At 47.3% G+C, this 15,867-nt stretch overlaps 1 protein-coding gene across 50 annotated transcripts in view; it reads left to right on the top strand.

Moving 5' to 3' along the window:
* The window catches only part of CPEB1 (cytoplasmic polyadenylation element binding protein 1), a 95,337-nt gene extending 79,470 nt beyond the window's left edge, over positions 1-15,867 (top strand). For 23 of the 50 annotated variants that reach the window (XM_072737396.1, XM_072737404.1, XM_072737383.1 and 20 more), the window contains 9 exons: positions 1,714-1,940; positions 4,087-4,339; positions 6,095-6,208; positions 6,518-6,607; positions 7,491-7,627; positions 10,691-10,889; positions 12,140-12,234; positions 12,962-13,042; positions 14,427-15,867. In XM_072737396.1, coding sequence (XP_072593497.1) covers positions 1,714-1,940; positions 4,087-4,339; positions 6,095-6,208; positions 6,518-6,607; positions 7,491-7,627; positions 10,691-10,889; positions 12,140-12,234; positions 12,962-13,042; positions 14,427-14,537 — 1,307 coding nt within the window. In that variant the 3' untranslated portion in view covers positions 14,538-15,867. Of the gene's footprint in view, positions 1-1,713; positions 1,941-4,086; positions 4,340-6,094; positions 6,209-6,517; positions 6,623-7,490; positions 7,628-10,690; positions 10,890-12,139; positions 12,235-12,961; positions 13,043-14,426 lie in introns of all 50 variants that reach the window. The other 27 variants (XM_026000512.2, XM_072737416.1, XM_072737380.1 and 24 more) reach the window with 2 other exon arrangements.

Here is a 15,867-nt window from a genome sequence, read left to right as displayed (position 1 = left end):
AACTAAAGATATACCCACCATATCTTCATCTTTTGGCCACAGGAGAGTCAGGTGATCGCATCTGGCACATGCACTCTGTTGTGCATGGTACGTGTGTGCGGTGCCCCAAGAGCAGGCTTCCACTTTGACTTCATGTTTGGAGAGGTTTATTCCTGCCTCTTGGTACCTAGCACAGCCCCAGCAGTCGGTCAGACTGACCTGGAACCCCAGTTCCAAGTCAGCTCTGGAGACCTGTGTGTTACCCAGTGACCTGGGGAGGGGAGCCAGACGTGGCCACTGCTGATTGAGCCCCTACACACACACACCACACCCCTACACCCCTCACATACACCATACCCCCCCACCTCACCCCTACACCCTCACACACCATACCCCCATGCACACCCCTACACCCCTCACCACACACCTTACCCCTACACCCCTCACACACACCATACCCCCACACCCCCCGATGCACACCTCTCACCCCTAACACCCCTCACCCCCCTCACACAATACACACTCACACCCACCACCACACACTACTCACACATACACACACTCTCAGATACACTCATCCCCCCCACACACACTCACACACACACACACACACTCTCTCTCTCTCTCACACACACACATACACACACACTACTTTGGTTTCACCTAACAGCCATTTTGAGGTGGACATTCTCCCTTGTCATGGGATGAAAACATTATCAGATGAGAGCTTCTTCCCTAGCCTTCGTGCTGCCATGCTCCATGGAAAAGCCCTTTTATTCCTTATTCTCATGGATAAGAGATGTATTTTTCTTTGGATTCCTTATGTCTTCAAGCCAAGGATAGAAAAATGTCCTCTTCTGTTCACTTTACCTCCCTTACCTCTTCTGGCCTTTGCTTCACTTGTTTTTGATGTTTGGTATTTAAATATTTATTGTGTACCAGGCACTGCTTTGCTGAGCATTTTGCATGTGCTTTCTTAATTATTGAACCCTCCTGACAAAGCTATGAAACAGTTGGCATTCCACTCAGGATGTTATGAGAAAATGGGAGCTCCACGAGCTTCTCAGAGCACGTAGCCGTAGAGAGGTGGTGTCAGAAGTGTGGGGTTCCAGCCCAGGTTTGTCTTTAGCCAAAGGGGGCTTAATCACACTGTCTTGCTTCCATCTCAGTGTCTGAAGCTGGAGACAGTCTGTACAGGACAGGAGAGAGTCTGTACATGCAAGGACTTTGCATGACGGAGCTTCACAGAGAAGCTGGTGTGCTCATGTTGAAACAGACTTGTGGAACATGGCATGAAATTCTGTGTATAGCTATATAGTGTTAGAAAGGTGGAATTATTTGAATAGATATGCTGACAGGCAGGCAGGAAGGACCATGGTTTGGGCTTCCTAACTGTGTTGAATGTGTCTCCTTTGTACAATGTGTGTAACCAGATGTTAAGAGCAGTTGTGACCAGGGTTCCTGCTGGCACATCTTCCCAAATACTGACCCTGCAGTCTGGGTGGCACAGAGCAGTTTTGCTGCTATTGCAGCAAGTACTCTGGTCTTCAGATAGCTGTCCTGGAACTGCCTCCCTGGTTGGCCATTATCTGCTCGTTCTACTCTCACTGTGGTTCTGTCGTGCTTTGGTGATTGTGCCTTTGTTTATCTTATTGGGCGGCTGTGGGAGAAAAGGGAAGGACTGTTGGGAAGAAAACAAGGAGGTCATGAGACTTCTTTATTTTTTTCTTCTAGTACTGAGTGTGCTCCACAACCCATTGGGCAATGTCCTGGGGAAACCCCCCTTGAGCTTCCTGCCTCTGGACCCCCTTGGATCTGACCTGGTGGACAAGTTTCCAGCACCCTCAGTTAGAGGATCCCGCCTGGACACCCGGCCCATCTTGGACTCTCGGTCTAGCAGCCCCTCTGACTCAGACACGAGTGGCTTCAGTTCTGGATCAGATCATCTCTCAGATTTGATTGTATGTAACTTGTCACGGAGTTAGGTGGGTGGGGCAAGTGAGCTTCAAGGGGATGTGTGTCCCCCAGAACGTGGGTCGGGGGTGGGATGACGGAAGTGGTGGAGACCACTGTGAACGTGTATGGAACTTATTCTCTATGGAATAGAGGGTGCCTTATACACTCCTCAAGCCATACATTTCAGGACCCAAGCAGCAGAGTCTCTTTTTACAAGTTACTTCAAGGGCTTTGAGAAAGTTAATTTCAAAAGTTAATATGGGAGTCCTGGCATTGTTCTGTTTCTTGGCCTGCTTGGTGGTTTTCTTTAGCCTTGAAACAGTAACCATTTATGTACCTTTACATGTGTTATCTCAAAATTTCTAAGGGAAGATTTAAAAAATCATGCATTAGTAATTATCAGAGCCAGAATTTTTAATCCCAGTCAGGCTGACTGTAGCTCCTTTATCCTCTTTACCTACCCATGCCACCTATCAGTTTGAGACCATGATGAATGTATGAACTGGTGCCTCAGAGTTAATTTATATAGCACATGCTCTTTATCCACAGCCATGTGTGACAGGTGAGGCACATGTGCTAAAGTAGGATTAGCAAATGGATGAGAATAGACAAGGGATATAGGAGACTGTGGAAGTAAATACATGGGAATGACCATGAGAAATTATCGTAAAATAAAATACAATTTCAGGTGCCTTCTGAGCCTTTCTCCCTTGCCAAACCCCTGTCCGGTGACCATTCAGTGAATAGGATGGCTTTTCTTGCCCTTTTCTCTTCCATATCCAGGACTGGTACCTTTGGATGTGGTTAGTTTACTGTCCATAGCGTGAACTTTTAGGGTCTGTCTCCTGTCAGCCTGTCGTAGAATATGAAAGCTGGTATTGGTGTTCCCATTGCTTGTTGGTTTTATCTGTTTAGGCTGTGTTTGCAGATGGGTAATAACAAGCAGGTCCTTTTGATTCTCTGGACTGTAGCTTACTCCCCTATAAAATAGGGTTGGATGCTTGGGGTTCTGCTTATGTTAATTCAGATGTGGGCATGCCTGGGTGGCTCAGTGGTTGAGCATCTGCCTTCAGCCCAGAGCATGATCCTGGAGTCCCGGGATCGAGTCCCACATCGGGCTCCCTGCATGGAACCTGCTTCTCCCTCTGCCTATGTCTCTGCCTTTCTCTCTCTCTGTCTCGTATGAATAAATAAAATATTTAAAAATAATAATAATAATTCAGATGGAACTCTGTCTTGAAAATTTACCTCATAACTAAATTTGATATTTTGGGATTTTGTTTAAAGAATTTTCTCAGATACCATACTCCCAAGGGTTAATTGGTGAAGGGATATGAGCAGACAGCTAACAGACGGAGGAAAGAAATAAGGGCACCTGGGTGGTTCAGTGGTTGAGTGTCTGCCTTTGGCTAAGGACATGATCCCTGGATCCTGGCATGGAGTCCCACATTGGGCTCCCTGCAGGGATCCTGCTTCTCCCTCTGCCTATGTCTCTCTGTCTCTCTCTCTCTGTATCTCTCATGAATAGTTAAGTAAAAAATCTTTTTAAAATTTTTCAAAAGAAAAAAGAGGCGGTATTTGAATTTATAGGAAATATTCTGAGTAATTAGTTTGTGGGGTCTTTTTTTGATAATGTATCATTTTTATCTACTTAAGTAAAATTTAGAACTTTGACATAAGCTTATAATAAAACCCTCACTCTCATACATTTCTGATAGAAAGAACCTCATAGAAAGCATGTTGGCATTTTATATCTAGGAATTGAACCTAGAAAAAAAACCCACCATACATATAAAGCAAGAAGAAGCTATACCTTAAAGTTTGTATTTATAATCCTGAAAACTTGGAACGTGTCTAAATGTTTAACAGTAGGGGAATAGGTTAGCGAAATGTAGCATGTTCCCTAAATAGATTATCATAAATTAATTAAAAATGATTATGAAGACTGCCTGGGAATATGAAAAAAAATGAATTGGGGAGAAAAGTATTTGTTTAAATTATAGCATAGAACAACTAATCAAAAATGAATAAGAAGAAAGCCTAAAAGAAAATATCAGACCTAACTGGTATAATTTCTATATAGAGTGTGATTATTGATTTTATAACAAAACTGTCCTTTAAAAACCTGTATCTTCCTTTTTGCTTCCCTAGTCAAGCCTTCGAATTTCCCCTCCCCTCCCCTTCCTGTCTCTGACGGGGGGTGGTCCCAGAGACCCTTTAAAGATGGGTGTTGGGTCCCGGATGGACCAAGAGCAAGCTGCTCTCGCTGCGGTCAGCCCCTCCCCAACCAGTGCATCCAAGAGATGGCCAGGAGCTTCTGTGTGGCCATCCTGGGATCTCCTCGAAGCTCCCAAAGACCCGTTCAGCATAGAAAGAGAGGCCAGGCTGTACCGGCAAGCTGCAGGTGAGTGTGGGTTAATTTATATAGCACATGCTCTTTATCCACAGATGAAGTGGCCATGTGTGGGGCCTGAGGCCTTGTTTTGGGCACAGGGAGTATATGACCTTAGTTCCTAGACTGGTGAACTGTCCAGAAGAGGGACTTAGGTTTGTGGTGAAGTCTCTGGTCTGTTTTGTGGGGTAAGTACTAATGGGACAAACTCAGGAATTTCTCTGAGGCTGAACAGAGAGGAAAGACGCTGTGCCCCTATGGGGTTGGAGGCACCTCTTCCTTGTGGTCTTTCGTGGAGGTTGGCTGTGTAGCAGTGTAGCTTTTGATTCTTTTCACAGGTGGGCATCTTCAGGAGAAACCCTGGAAGTGATGCCCAGAATTCCACCTTTCCCCTTTCTAATTCAGAAACCTGTGAGATATATAGCCTATGCTGGAGCTATTTTCCCTGAGGCTTTCTGTTTGATATCAATCAGTTGTTTACCAAGGCTTCCAGGAGATACTCACCGACTGATCTTCTGAGGTTCTGGAGTTGATAACTAAGTGAATGTTCAGTTTCTCTATCCATTTGTTTTTTGTAGGCTTCAGTACATTTGTCCCATCACAAAACTGGACCTGATCTCATTCTCCCCTGATAGTTCTGCTGCCCTGTTCACTTAAAGGTTTTGGCAGCCCATGATTGTATTAGTGCCACTGTTTGCCTGTGAAATGACATTACCTTGCTTTTGGATGGGGCCGTTATATTGATTTATGTTTTTGTTTGCAAAATATTGCTGATGGTACCCAAGTTCTTGGCGTAGCAGCACCCTGGATCTGTGCCTTTTAAGGAATGAGCTTCTATGTCATTGTCCTGGATGGAAGTGATGGTTTTTTGGCGCCCTGCCCGTGCTGAAGTACTAAAATGGGCAAGAACGAGCCAGTCCCCACTGAGCTTTAGTCTCTGGTCTGGAAAGGCATAAATTGAGACAGGTCAAAGGCCAAACTGGTCGCTAAGAACGGAGAGGCCTCTAGGTTTTACAATAGACCAAACAGAAGATAGTTTCTACTCTGTACATCAGGAGTGGTTTCTTAACAAGGTGTTTAAGTCAGAGAAACTTCACTGTGAGTTTAGACAAGCTCGGATTTGGTATAAATTGGAAGTGGGGTGGATGGGGGAATATCCATTATCTTACAGTGTTGGCATCAAGGAAGGCCCAGTGTCCGTTCAGGTGCTGTGAGACACCCGGCAGTGATGGGACATGGCTCTGAGTAGGTGGAACAGTGGAGACATTCTTGTCTTGTCAGATTGCTATGGGTGGTTTTTACTGGCAGTGTCCTGATTCCTGTGACTGAGTTCAGAGTGAAGACCAGGAAACAGTAGAATGTTCCTCCTTTGAACATTTGGGGACAAAGCCAGTTTGGACCAGTAAACCTGTAGGACATTGTATACAAAATTGCTCTGTTGATTTTAAAGTAATTGGAAATTTAAATTAGTATAGTAAGCCATGACTAGATAAAACTGCTTTGTGGCTGGCTTATCAAGAACATGTTTGAAAATAACTTGGCTGTGATCACATCTGCTTTGCTATTTCTCTCTGTTTTAGTGGAGACAGAATTAGTGATTTAGAGTTGTCACACTGGGCTGACTGGTTTGATAAAGTATAAGGTTTCTTGCCTTTCAGAATACTCATGGATGTTGTCCCACGCCGCCAGGCCAGGGACCATGGCCTTTCTAGTTTTTCCTGGATAAGTTCATCCTCTGACCCATTTCTCTCTTTGTCGTCTCCAAAGCTGTGAATGAAGCCACCTATACCTGGAGTGGCCAGCTTCCACCGCGGAACTACAAGAACCCCATCTACTCTTGCAAGGTGTTCCTGGGAGGTGTTCCCTGGGATATTACGGAAGGTGAGCTGCCTCTGAGACCTGCTGCTTGAGCACTGAAGGTGGGGCGTGTCTCTCAAGAGCATTAAACTTGGACTTGAGGCCAGGGCTGAAGCTGTGCCCAAGCACAGGGCTTTGCAAGAGTCAGTGAGAGGGCGGGGTACATTCTGTAGACACCCATATCATTGCTTCTGTTTTCTGGTGCTTACACTTGTCACCTGGGACCCAAGGTCAATTCTGAGTTTGGGAGAAGGACACTGATGGTCCTGTGCTTGTGCCGTCCTGGGGATGGGGGTCCATCAGTTTCTGCCATTCTTTTCCATCTCTCTGCAGTTGGATTGGTTAACACCTTCTGTGTTTTTGGCTCTTTGAGTGTGGAGTGGCCTGGTAAGGATGGCAAGCACCCCCGGTGTCCTCCCAAAGGTAATATGCCTAAAGGTAATAAAGACATGGTAGGAGCTTTTTTTTTCCCCTCCCTAGTACGTAATTGCACTGAGGGATGCTGGGATGTCCCAGCTGCATGCTGGTAACCTGGTTTGGGCACTCGAGAGCACAGAACTTTCAGCTGTCGGCACTTCTCTCCAACCTAGCACATCCTTCTGCTGCTTCTGAGCTAAAGTTCCATCTGTTCAAACTTACACTGCAGTCAGAGCCACCTATGAATCTTGCTGTGTGAAACTTCCTTGTGCATATCCCTCCAAACCTGAACCCCAGCAGCTACTTTTCCTCTCAAAATGAGACATTTGAAAAGCTTTCCTTTGCCTGCCTTTCTTGCCCGGTTACATTGTTGTCTGACCTAATTCTGAGATCCCTTTGGAGTTGGTAGGAATGAGGACCAAGCATCTGATTCCTCACTGGTCTGAAATGAGATCCCTTCCCTGTAGAAAGGAGCAGGTGCTATTTTCACTCTGCCCCATCTTCACCAGAAATGTTCTGATGAACTGAACCAGTGGTCTAACTAGGCTTTTAAAGCAATACCTTCCTGCCCCAGGACAGCCTGGCTCTGCTGACCAGAACATGCTGTGTGTTCTGGGATGGAGTGCTGGTGCTTATGATGGGATCCTGTGTCCCACCTTGCTCGTCCCTTCCCTCACTTGGGTGGGAGATGGTGTGCTTCTCCCTCCCTTGGCCTGGCATCTGACACATCAAGGGCGCCCATTTGAAAGACCTTGTTCCAGAAGTAGGACAAAAGTGTATCTTAGACATGAGGCCATTTCTCCTGGAAGAAATCCCCTACTGCAAAACCAAAGCTGAAGAGTAACCACCTCAGGGATGTTAATGCAGTTTCTCCTTTTATTGGAAATAGGGTATGTGTATCTGGTCTTTGAACTAGAGAAGTCTGTCCGGGCCTTGCTTCAGGCTTGCTCTCATGACCCGCTGAGCCCAGATGGCCTGAGTGAATATTATTTCAAGATGTCCAGCCGAAGGATGCGCTGCAAGGAGGTGAGTTAGCACAGTGTCCTCTCTGGGTCAGGGTGGGTGCATACACAGGCTGCGAGTGAGGCAAGAAGGCTGCTCCTCCTGTTTTCCAGTAAGGACGACAAAATGCTCTTTGACAATAGAAAAACAAACCTTTGGACCTTACTAGTATGTGTGTGTTTCTGTCTGGAGAGAAGACTATGTTCCAGCCCTTATTCTAGCCAACACTTCTGTCACAAACCTCTGGTCTTAGAAATGAAATTGAAAACAGCTTTCTGTCCTTTGAATAACTGATAATCTGCAGCTGTTTCTTTCTGGTCCTGCCTTCTGACCTCCAGTCTGTGGTGGGCAACTTCCTCCTTAGACCACACCATCCATGGGTCACCTCTTCACTCCCACTCAGGGTTTGTCTATTGTGTGTTCCTTCATGTCTCTCTCTCCTTAAGCCTTTTCCACCACTGGCCTTGTGACCGTGCCCTTAGTATGGGATCTCTAGCACAGTTCCTGCACCTGCGACCCTCACTGCTGGTGCTGCCAAGGCTGCTGCTGGGTCCTGTCTCAGAGTTACTGGTCCGTTTGGGAGGAACTTAAGAATCTCCCCAAATGGTTCTCATGGATGATGTTTGAGAACCACTTACTTGTCAGTTAAGTTTTGCACTCAGGAATCAGTATTATTTTTTAAAAAATCAGGTTCCATGGGACGCCTGGGTGGCTCAGTGGTTGAGCGTCTGCCTTTGGCTCAGGGCGTGATCCTGGAGTCTAGGGATCAAGTCCCACATTGGGCTCCCTGCATGGAGCCTGCTTCTTTGTTTACTTGTGTCTCTACCTTCTCTCTCTCTGTGTCTCTCATGAATAAGTAAATTAAAAAAAAAAAGGGGGTTCCAGAGAATATCACTTTTGTGATATTGGACTAGATATGTAATATATCTGAAACCTCATTTCCTCATATATAAAATGGGGACTTGAAATGCCTATTTTAGTAAAAAGATCAGTGGTTACCAGGGATTATGAAGGAGGGAGGGACACATAGGTGGAACATGGGATTTTTAGGGCAGTGAGACTTTGTGTGATGCTGGAGTGGTGGGATCATGTCATTACGCATTTGTAGAACTCCTAGAATGTACAACACACAGCAAGATTAAGCCTGAGGTAAACCATTGTCTTGAGGTGGTAATGGTGTGTTGTATAGGTCCAATGATTATAGCACAGGAACCACTGGGGTGGGGATGTTAATAGTAGGGGAGGCCGTGCATGCATTGGGGCAGGGGGAACATGGGACCCTGTACTTTGAGCTCAGTTTTGCTGTGAGCTTAAAACTGCTCTAGGAAGTAAATCAGTTAAAATATCTAGGGTAAAGGGGAAAAAAAACTACTTGAGATGGTCACATTGGATTTAAAATACAACAAATAAGCCAAGTAACAAAGCTGGCTCTTTATTTTATAGATGCTTCCTGGTGTTAATTCACATTCTGTCATAGTGCAGGGTGAGTTTGTCTCCCAGCTGCCCACAGTGACCCTCGGCACTGCTAGCTGGCCTTTCTCACTGTGTGGGGCTCATGCAGGTCTCCCACCTCATTACCCTTTAGGACTTGGTTAACGTGTTCTGTTGTCCCTGTCCCCTGCATTCATTCATGGTGAGCAACTGCCGTGGCCGTACCACAGACCCCTGGCCTACCTCAGTGCTCCTGCTGGCACCTCCCAGTTTCCTATTCCCCTTGTCACCTTGCAGTGATTCCCAGTCTTTGATGCACTGACTGTCCTGGTTCTCCTTCCTCTCAGACTCCTCTCTCCTTGGGTCCCCTCCCTGCCACCAGGGCAGCCAGGATCTGACTCTCTCTTCTCTTCTCTCCTCATCACTTAGATCACTTGCTCCTATGGCTCTGCTCTCACTTTTGGACCTACAGTCACCTCTCTAGTCTCCTATCCTCATGGAGCCTCACCTTCTTATGGGGCCTTTCTTGGGGATGTTCCATGATCCTAGATTCTTGTGCTTAGTGTAGGAAAAAGCTTGGAAAGCTTGTTGGCCACTGGTGTGTGGACCAAGATGGTGATACTTCCTCATGCGGTTCCATGGAAAAAGAAAAAATGCACGTTCATCTTTCCATGAAATGAACTGTCTTCCCTCCAAAAGTGCCATCAGTGCTCATCCCAGGGTCTTCTAGGCCTGGATTCCCTCAGCCCCGACTCTTCCATTCTCCTGCCAGGCCATCTGACTTGTGCAGATTCTCCTGCCAGGCCATCTGACTTGTGCAGATTCCTCTGTCAAGGAATCTTCTTGGTCTCAGCCTGTTCTGTGCCCACCACCACTAGGACCCTCTAGGTCCTCCTCACCTGTCCTCTCAGCTATATAGAGATGTCCTCTCAGCTATATAGAGATGCCTCGCATCTCTTCCTGCTTTGAGACTTTTTGCTGTTGTCATTGTTGGATCTTCAGATTAACTTTCCAGAAACCCCAGTCATCTGTTAGCTCATTCCCTCTTGGAGTCTTCTGCCTGCTATGCCAGGTTTTGTTCTGGACTCAGGGGCCTCAGGGGCAAAAGACACAGGCAGCTCCTGCCCTGCTGCGACGCTGCCCTGTGAGCTCTCCAGTCACTCCCACTGTTCCTGACACACACCCGTTGATGCCCACATTGGGCCAGTGACCGTCTCCTAGTGGGACTTCAAGCATCCCAACCCTCTGACCTTCCAGTCTTAGCCTTCAGTTTCTGAGTCCTTCCTGCCCTAAGGACATCATGCTTTCTTTCCATGGCTCTGTGGTCGTCTACTGGAACCATATAGTTGATGGTTGTGGCAGAGTGCTAGGTTCCTGGGTGTGACAGCTCGGACTGTTTTGCTTGCTCTGCAGATGGGTGGCTGCTGTTCCACTTGGTTTTCCCCATTTTGGACACACAGACCAAGTAAAACCCAGCTTAGGTTGGGGTGAGGTGGTGGCTGAGTGTCTGCTTGGGACTGGGCAGCACACCTGTTCCCCCACAGGATGGGCCTGGTAGGCCCAGTTTGAGGACCTCCCGAGCATGCACCTCACGGTATGAGAGCCTGTCTCTCTCTGGCTCCCTGCTAGGCTCACACACCTTTGGGTGGTTTCCAGGTGCAGGTGATTCCCTGGGTCTTGGCTGACAGCAACTTTATCCGGAACCCATCTCAGAGACTTGACTCCAGCAGGACGGTGTTTGTCGGTGCTCTGCATGGGATGCTCAATGCTGAGGCCCTTGCAGCCATCTTGAATGACCTATTTGGTGGAGTGGTGTATGCCGGGATTGACACAGATAAGCACAAGTATCCCATTGGTAAGTGTCCCACTTCTGTGTGGGAAAATTTGGTGGCCCCTGGGACCTTGCTAGACTGAGATTGTGATACTTCTCACGGGAGTGGAGAGGGAGGCCTGACCCAGGTCCACAGATCAGCATCTATCAGCAGCATACCATCTTTTTGTAGATAAGCCATTGGTACTGCCCCTTGCACCCACATCTCTCCTACCACATCCCACAAAGGGGGAGAAAGTGGTAGATCATAGGTAGTGAACGTGAGACAGGAACTTCGGTTGGAAGCTCAGAGTGCATAGCCACACCAGTCTGGGACAAGAACAGGTAATAATTTCATTAAAAGACCAGGACTTTCCTGAATTTGCCTGTTTTTTTATATTTTATACTAAGTGTTCTTGAAAGTAACCCTATCTCTAGGGTCAGAGACCATAGAAGGAGATGCTGGGTGACTTGGGCAACAGAGTACACTCATGGCCTGTGCCATCCTAGCATAGGGGAGTTGGTGGACCTAACTGTTGGGCTTTTGGTCAACTCTCCTAAGAAAGGAGCTTCATTCCTCAGCCAGAGCAGAATAATCTTGAGTGGTGGTTTGGAGGTGGAGCAGAGCAGAGCCTAAACTTTGTGATCAAGCCCTGGCTCACCCACCTCCCCGAGTGCTTACTCTGCCCACCCACACTGAATCTGGTCAGGAAGGAGCACTGTGTTCTCATAAGTGCTGCACTGCCAGCTGGGAACAGGGGCGTGAGAGGCTGCAGGGCAGAGGGAGCATTTGGCAGGATGAGTCGTCTTCTGGCTTCCCTGCTAGGTCTTCAGACTACCTCCAGGCCAGGAGGGGGTTGCCTGCTGCCCTCCCTTCAGAGAGGTGTTCTCTCTGTACCTGGCTTCCCACTTGTAACCTTGCCTGTGCATCTGCCTGCACTAGAGGAGTCTCTCCCCACCCCCCATTTCACTCAGCAAATCCCTCCCCCACCCCTGAGTGGTTTGTGCCACCACGGTCTACATAACTACACTGTTGAATGAATGTGCTTGCTGAATGCTTAAGATATGGCTAATGGCACATGTTGAAATGATAATATTTTGGATATACTGGGTTAAATAAAATAAAAATTCTACTACTTTATTTTCACTTAAATGTGGCTACCTGAAGACTTAAAATTACTTGAGTATCTCACATATTTCTGACAGCCCTGATATAGAAACAGGGTTTCCTGAGTGTTGACAAGTAGCATTTGAGAGAATTTGGCTAGAAGGTCAGTTTGTTCCCTTGTTTCTAGGGTCTGGTCGCGTGACTTTCAATAACCAACATAGTTACCTGAAAGCAGTCAGCGCTGCTTTTGTGGAGATCAAGACCACCAAGTTCAGCAAGAAGGTGAGTGCACTGGTCTCTATCATTACTGTGGGTCTTTACCACCCAAGGCAGGCCTGGAACTGGAGCTGTTCATATGCTGGGGGTGCGCAGGGAGTGCCCGGCAGTGGCAGGCTCAGGAGGGAGGAGAGCTGGGACCGTGGAGCCTCATCAACATGTGAGGTGTCTCTGCTCACTGGGTATTTGACGTTGTCACTAGGCAGCCTGGCTTCCCATTCTCCAACCTGACCTACGTCTCCTCAACACTTACCGTTTGCTGGGTAATCAAATGCTGGCGTATGATTTCACCAAGAAATCCATGCAGTAATGTACGTTGTTGCCCATACTGTGGAGCCTGCCAGCTTGGCTTTGTGTGTGGTGTGTGCATCTGACCTCTAGGGGCTGTGTTTGTGCTCTGCCCATAATTCTCTCCTTTAAAAGGAAACCTCCTGGGATCCCTGGGTGGCGCAGCAGTTTGGCGCCTGCCTTTGGCCCAGGGTGCAATCCTGTAGACCCGGGATCGAATCCCACGTTGGGCTCCCAGTGCATGGAGCCTGCTTCTCCCTCTGCCTGTGTCTCTGCCTCTCTCTCTCTCTCTGTGTGACTATCATAAATAAATAAAAATAAAAAATAAAAAAAAAAGGAAACCTCCTGCATTCCTGTGTATATCCCAGTAATGTCCTTTCTCATCTGGCCCATTTGGCCTCCTGGAGAGAAGAGCCACTCATTCACCCGTTTTTGCTTTGTGCAGGTTCAGATTGACCCCTACCTAGAAGATTCTCTGTGTCACATCTGCAGTTCCCAACCTGGTCCTTTCTTCTGTCGAGATCAGGTGAGTCCCCTGGGTACTTGAGATGTCTAGTAGTTGAGATAACAATTAAAAATTGTCGTGCCATATTTGTCACTAGAAGGTTGGTGCTCTCCAGTACTTCGTGGTTGTCTGAGAAAGCACAAAGGAGGCAGCAGTAATGTTCCCTCATGGTCAGGCCAGGGAAACACTCTGGCAGCTTGATGCAAAACTCTTGGGAAAGCTTGTTGAGTCTTGGCACTTTGACCTTCCCATTGCCTGGGATGTTGGTGTGCAGTGTGGCACAACTACTTAACAGGTCTCTGCAGATGAAAGGACCCTGGATGGGTATGGTTAGCAGTACCTATGAGCCAAGCACTGTGGTCCTAACTCAGACCTTTCTCCATTGATCTTTCCCCACTCAAGGATCCTTCTTCTCTTGTGAACCTCTGGATGCTTGAGATACGTACCCAGTTTATCCACAGTTGTCAGAAATGGGCAGCAAGCAGTTTGGCAGCTTCCTGTTGAGTGTTCCCGGGTGGTGGGGGCAGGGATCCGGGTCTGTTTGGGCAGAGTTTCTCATGTTAATGAACACACATTTGAGGATCTTGTTTAAATGCAGATTCTGACTCAGTGGATTTAGAATGGAACCTGAGATTCCTTATTTCTGACAAGTTTCCAAGTGATGTCAGTGTGGTTGGCCGGGTACCATACTTGCAAAGAGTTGGGAAGTTTGAGGCCTATTCAGACACTAGGAGTCAACCATGCTTGTCTTTTTTGCACTGGTGCTTATTGCTCAGGGTCAGAGGCTCCAAAGCGAGAGTGTTAGGTACATTTGGGTTGCTGGGTTAACACCCAGAACAAGTATCTCTCTAATGAGCCTCTTCTAGCAGACTTGTGTGTATCCCTATCATTCACAGATGACCCCCATGTTCAAGTCATGGTTCAAAGGTTGGTGGGTTGGCTGGTTACATGGCTAGCCAGAGGTGGGACCAGGGCTGTGGTGTGTACCCTGTTGCCTCTCCTCACTTAGTGTGAAGAGGACGGCATGTTGCCTAGCATTAGGACATGGAGCTGCTATCTTTGAATGTTCTCCCAAATTAGCAGCATATGATACAGCTGCTCTGTAGGATGTGAGATCAGGGCACCTGAAGGCAGCCCTGGTGGTAGGAGAGCGTGAGGGGAGCTAGCACAGTCTGTACACAGTAGGAACCCAGTATGTTTGGTGGAGTTGAGCATTTAATGGGTTTGCCATGGTTGGTCAGGCCTCTGTGTTTGGGGTGAGGTTCGCCAAGACTTCTAACTGCACGAGGCTCTCAGGAATCCCTGCTCCCTGTCAGGCAGCAGGGTGCATCCCCCCACCCCCACCCCCACCCCCACGGCTGGTGCTGACTCAGACATGGCTTCTCTCCTCCTTCTCCTCAACCAGGTGTGCTTCAAATACTTCTGCCGGAGTTGCTGGCACTGGCGGCACAGCATGGAGGGCCTGCGCCACCACAGACCCCTGATGCGGAACCAGAAGAGCCGCGATGCCAGTTAGAGGAGCTGTGGCGCCCAAGGCTGGCAGGTCAGGCAGCAGCCTGCAGCATCCTGCCCCTGGCGACCAGGGAGCTGGCTTCCCAAGGACAAGGGAAAATCGTAGTCACCTTTGCACTTGCTGAATCTGTCTTTGTTTCTGCACTAATTAATGCACAATGAGTTTTGTCGGGTTTTGTTTTCAGGGGGTGTGCCGGGCAAGGACCCTCTGGCTCACCCTCCACGCGACTCTGTAGTTGTCCCAGATTTTAGTTCTTCATTTTGCCGATGAAAAGCAAAAAAAGAACTACGTGTCCAGAAGGTATTGACACGATGCCTACACCTAGGTTTATTTATTAAAAGCGCTTTTTTACATTCCTTGCAATACTGATGGTGATGATGCGCAGGTCTCGGTTTCATTCTTGCAGTTGCCATACAGTGCCTTTCCATTGATTTAACCCCCACCTGAACGGCATAAACTGAGTGTTCAGCTGGTGTTTTTTACTGTAAACAACAAGGAGACTTTGCTCTTCATTTAAACCAAAATCATATTTCATATTTTACGCTCGAGGGTTTTTACCGGTTCCTTTTTACACTCCTTAAAACAGTTTTTAAGTCGTTTGGAACAAGAGATTTTTTTTTTTCTTTCCTGGCAGCTTTTAACATTATAGCAAATTTGTGTCTGGGGGACTGCTGGTCACTGTTTCTCACAGTTGCAAATCAAGGCATTTGCAACCAAGAATAATAAATTTTTTTTGGATTCGAAACTCGACCGGATAAACGGTATTTGAGCGGCTGCTGTATATAGTTCTAAATGGTTTATTGCACCTTCTTAAGTTGCACTTATGTGGGGGGGGGAGGGTTGATAGAAGTTTTTAATCACAAAGTCACAGGACTTTTTTCTTTTGTAACTGAGCTAAAAAAAAAAAAAAGGGCTGCTTTTTGGTGGGGGCAGGTGAAGGCTCACAGGAGCCCTTTCTCTCAGAGGGGACAAGTACCCTTCCCTTCTTTCTTTGATTTGAGAAGTGTATGAAGCAACAGTTGCAGTCACTGAAATGCTACTGGAATTTGAAAACTTGACGTTTTCTTTCTTCTTTTTTTAACAAAAACAAAAACCTACTTGCCCCTCTTTGGGAAGCTGTGTGCCAAAGAACCAGTGTCATAACCCCCCCCCCCCCCCTGCTGAGCTGACGTTGCATTGTTGCATATCCCAGCTACTCTGTGGGTTTTGTGAAGCTGTGTGTGAAGTCTCTACCTCATTGTAGTATATGCAGGCAAGACTGCACTCTCCTACAGATGTGTGGAGTACGCTGTGGTGTAGTTTTTTTGGCACATAATAAACACGTTGCAGCAGA

The sequence above is a fragment of the Vulpes vulpes genome, chromosome 14 (genome assembly GCF_048418805.1).
Source record: "Vulpes vulpes isolate BD-2025 chromosome 14, VulVul3, whole genome shotgun sequence".
Classification (NCBI taxonomy): Eukaryota; Metazoa; Chordata; class Mammalia; order Carnivora; family Canidae; genus Vulpes; species Vulpes vulpes.
The sequence above is the reverse complement of the archived record's forward strand: the minus strand, read 5'-3'. Positions and strand labels throughout refer to the sequence as shown.